General features: G+C 43.8%; 1 protein-coding gene across 1 annotated transcript in view; it reads right to left on the reverse strand.

Annotated features, from left to right (window-relative positions):
- Positions 1 to 987: 987 nt before the first annotated feature.
- Positions 988 to 2,871, reverse strand: part of LOC122541731 (calcium-binding mitochondrial carrier protein SCaMC-1-A-like) — a 17,708-nt gene continuing 15,824 nt past the window's right edge. The window contains exons 8-9 of the mRNA XM_043678618.1: positions 1,790 to 1,957; positions 988 to 1,068 (exon numbers count right to left, since the gene is read on the reverse strand). Of these exons, the coding sequence (XP_043534553.1) occupies positions 988 to 1,068; positions 1,790 to 1,957 (249 nt within the window). The remainder of the gene's footprint in view (positions 1,069 to 1,789; positions 1,958 to 2,871) is intronic.

A 2,871-nucleotide genomic window follows, 5' to 3' on the forward strand; every position in this document is an offset into this window, starting at 1 on the left:
TAAAATAAAGACTCCACTTTTGGAATACTACATTCAACTCTGCTCTCCTTGCTATCGGAAAGACATTGTGAAACTTGAATGGGTTCAGAAAAGACTCGTAAGGATGCTGCCAGGATTGGAAGGTCTGAGCTACAAGGAGAGGCTGAATAGTCTGGGGCTGTTTTCCCTGAAGCACCGAAGACTAAGCGGTAATCTTATAGAGGTCTATAAAACCATAAGGGACATGGATAGGGTGAATATTTTTTCAGGTAGGGGAAGTCAAAACGAGAGGACATAGGTTTAAGATGAGAGAGGAAAGAACTGAAAGGGACCTGAGCAGCAATCTTTTCACGCAGAGGGTGGTACGTGTATGGAATAAGCTGCCAGAGGAAGTGGTGGAGGCTAGTACAATGTCACCATTTAAAAGGCATCTGAATGGGTATATGAATGGGAAGGGTTTAGAGGGATATGGGATAAATACTGGCAAATGGGACTAGATTAATTTAGGATATCTGGTCAGCATGGACAAGTTGGATTGAAGGGTCTGTTTCCGTGCTGTGCAACTCTGAATTATGAACAAACACCAATACTATACCAGAAGTTAAACTGTACAATGGTAAAAATATACACGATGGAAGTTGTGTGCAAGTAAACATGGAAACGAGAAGGCTTAAAAGGGATTTAGTCTAATTGCAAATAATCTGCTAATAGTGCAGCAGTGTTTTTAAAGCAGCTTTCAAACAAGGAAATATTCCTAAAGCATTTCACAAGAACAAAAATTAGATTCCCTTCAGTATGGAAACAAGCCTCCGAAGAGTAACCCACCCAGACCCATTCCCCTACTCTATTACTCTACATTTACCCCTGACTAATGCATCTAACACTATGGGCAATTTAGCACGGCCAATTCACCTGACCTGCATGTCTTTTGGATTGTGGGAGGAAACCAGAGCACCCGGAGGAAACCCACGCAGACACGGGGAGAACGTGCAAACTCCACACCAACAGTCAGCCGAGGCAAATCTGTGTCCCTAGCACTCTTGAGGCAGCAGTGCTAACCACTGAGCCATCATGCTGCCAAATTGTAACCTAGCAAGATAATAAAAGACAACTAATGACAAAAACTTGGTCAACAATATAACTTGTAGTAGTACCTTGGAACAGCAGTCCAAGTCTTGTTGCTTCACCAACTAACAGTACAAACAGATTAATTGGTCAGTACTCTGCTGTTTGTGCAATTTGAATCAAGACATTGCTGCTTTCCCCTACCTTACTGCAGTCACCATACTAAAACAAGTTTGTAATTATCTGTGGAGAGCTTGGAGGTGTTTTGGAATCACAGAATCCCTACAGTGTGGAAACAGGCCATTTAGCCCAACAAATCCACACCGATGCTCCGAAGAGTAACCCACCCAGACCCATTCCCCTCTATTACTCTACGTTTACCCCTGACTAATGCAGCTAACCTACACATCCCTGAACACTATGGGCAATTTTAGCATGGCCAATTCACCTAACCTGCACATGTTTGAACTGCGGGAGGAAACCCACACAGACACAGGAAGAATGTGCAAACTCCACACTGACAGTCGCCTGAGGCTGGAATTGAACCCGGGTCCCTAGCGCTGAGAGGCAGCAGTGCTAACCACTGAGCCATCACACCACCCACTTAAATCCAAATTATTTCTCCATACCCCCAACACCCATCCTTGCCACTAGTGCAGCCCATTTGCCATTAAAAGACAGTCTAAATAAAAATAGAAGTCATTAGTATTTTTTTTTGTTTACTACTTCCCAAATAAAAACCAACCTCATACACTGCCAAGTCGATACCAGCATAAGGGATGATCCCTAGGATATTTGGCACATAGCCCCTGTAGAAGGTGGAAATTCCTTCATATTTGAATATGTTACTGATTTGGGCGTAGAGTTCCCGTGGTTCCCCTGTTTTCCGTAACATCATTCTCGTTTTCAGCATCTATTAGAAGCAAAACCAATTGCAGAATCATTACGTGATGCGAATCAGTGGAATTTAATTTTAAGTAACAGCATTTAGGATCATAGAACAAGTAAGGAAAAGTTGAATAAGGATGTGTACCTACGATGATGATCTAATGGCAGAACTGGTTCAAGGGGCTCAATGGCCTAATTATAGAGTCATAGAGATATACAGCATGGAAACAGACCCTTCAGTCCAACCCGTCCATGCCGACCAGATATCCCAACCCAATCTAATCCCACCTGCCAGCACCCGGTCCATATCCCTCCAAACCCTTCCTATTCATATACCCATCCAAATGCCTTTTAAATGTTGCAATTGTACCAGCCTCCACCACATCCTCTAGCAGCTCATTCCATACACGTACCACCCTCTGTGTGAAAAGATTGCCCCGCAGATCGCTTTTATATCTTTCCTCTCTCACCCTCTGGTTCTGGACTGCCCCACCGCAGGGAAAAGACTTTGTCTATTTATCCTATCCATGCCCTTCATAATTTTGTAAACCTCTATAAGGTCACCCCTCAGCCTCCGACGCTCCAGGGAAAACAGCCCCACAGCCTGTTCAGCCTCTCCCCATAGCTCAAATCCTCCAAACCTGGCAACGTCCTTGTAAATCTTTTCTGAACCTTTTCAAGTTTCACAACATCTTTCCAACAGGAAGGAGACCAGAACTGCACGCAATATTCCAACAATAGCCTAACCAATGTCCTGTACAGCCGCAACATGATCTCCCAATTTCTGTACTCAATACTCTGACCAGTAAAAGAAAGCATACCAAATGCCGTCTTCACTATCCTATCTACCTGTGACTCCACTTTCAAGGAGCTATGAATCTGCACTCCAAGGTCTCTTTGTTCAGCAACACTCCCTAGGACCTTACCATCAAGTGTATA

The sequence above is a fragment of the Chiloscyllium plagiosum genome, chromosome 38 (assembly GCF_004010195.1).
Source record: "Chiloscyllium plagiosum isolate BGI_BamShark_2017 chromosome 38, ASM401019v2, whole genome shotgun sequence".
Lineage (NCBI taxonomy): Eukaryota > Metazoa > Chordata > Chondrichthyes > Orectolobiformes > Hemiscylliidae > Chiloscyllium > Chiloscyllium plagiosum.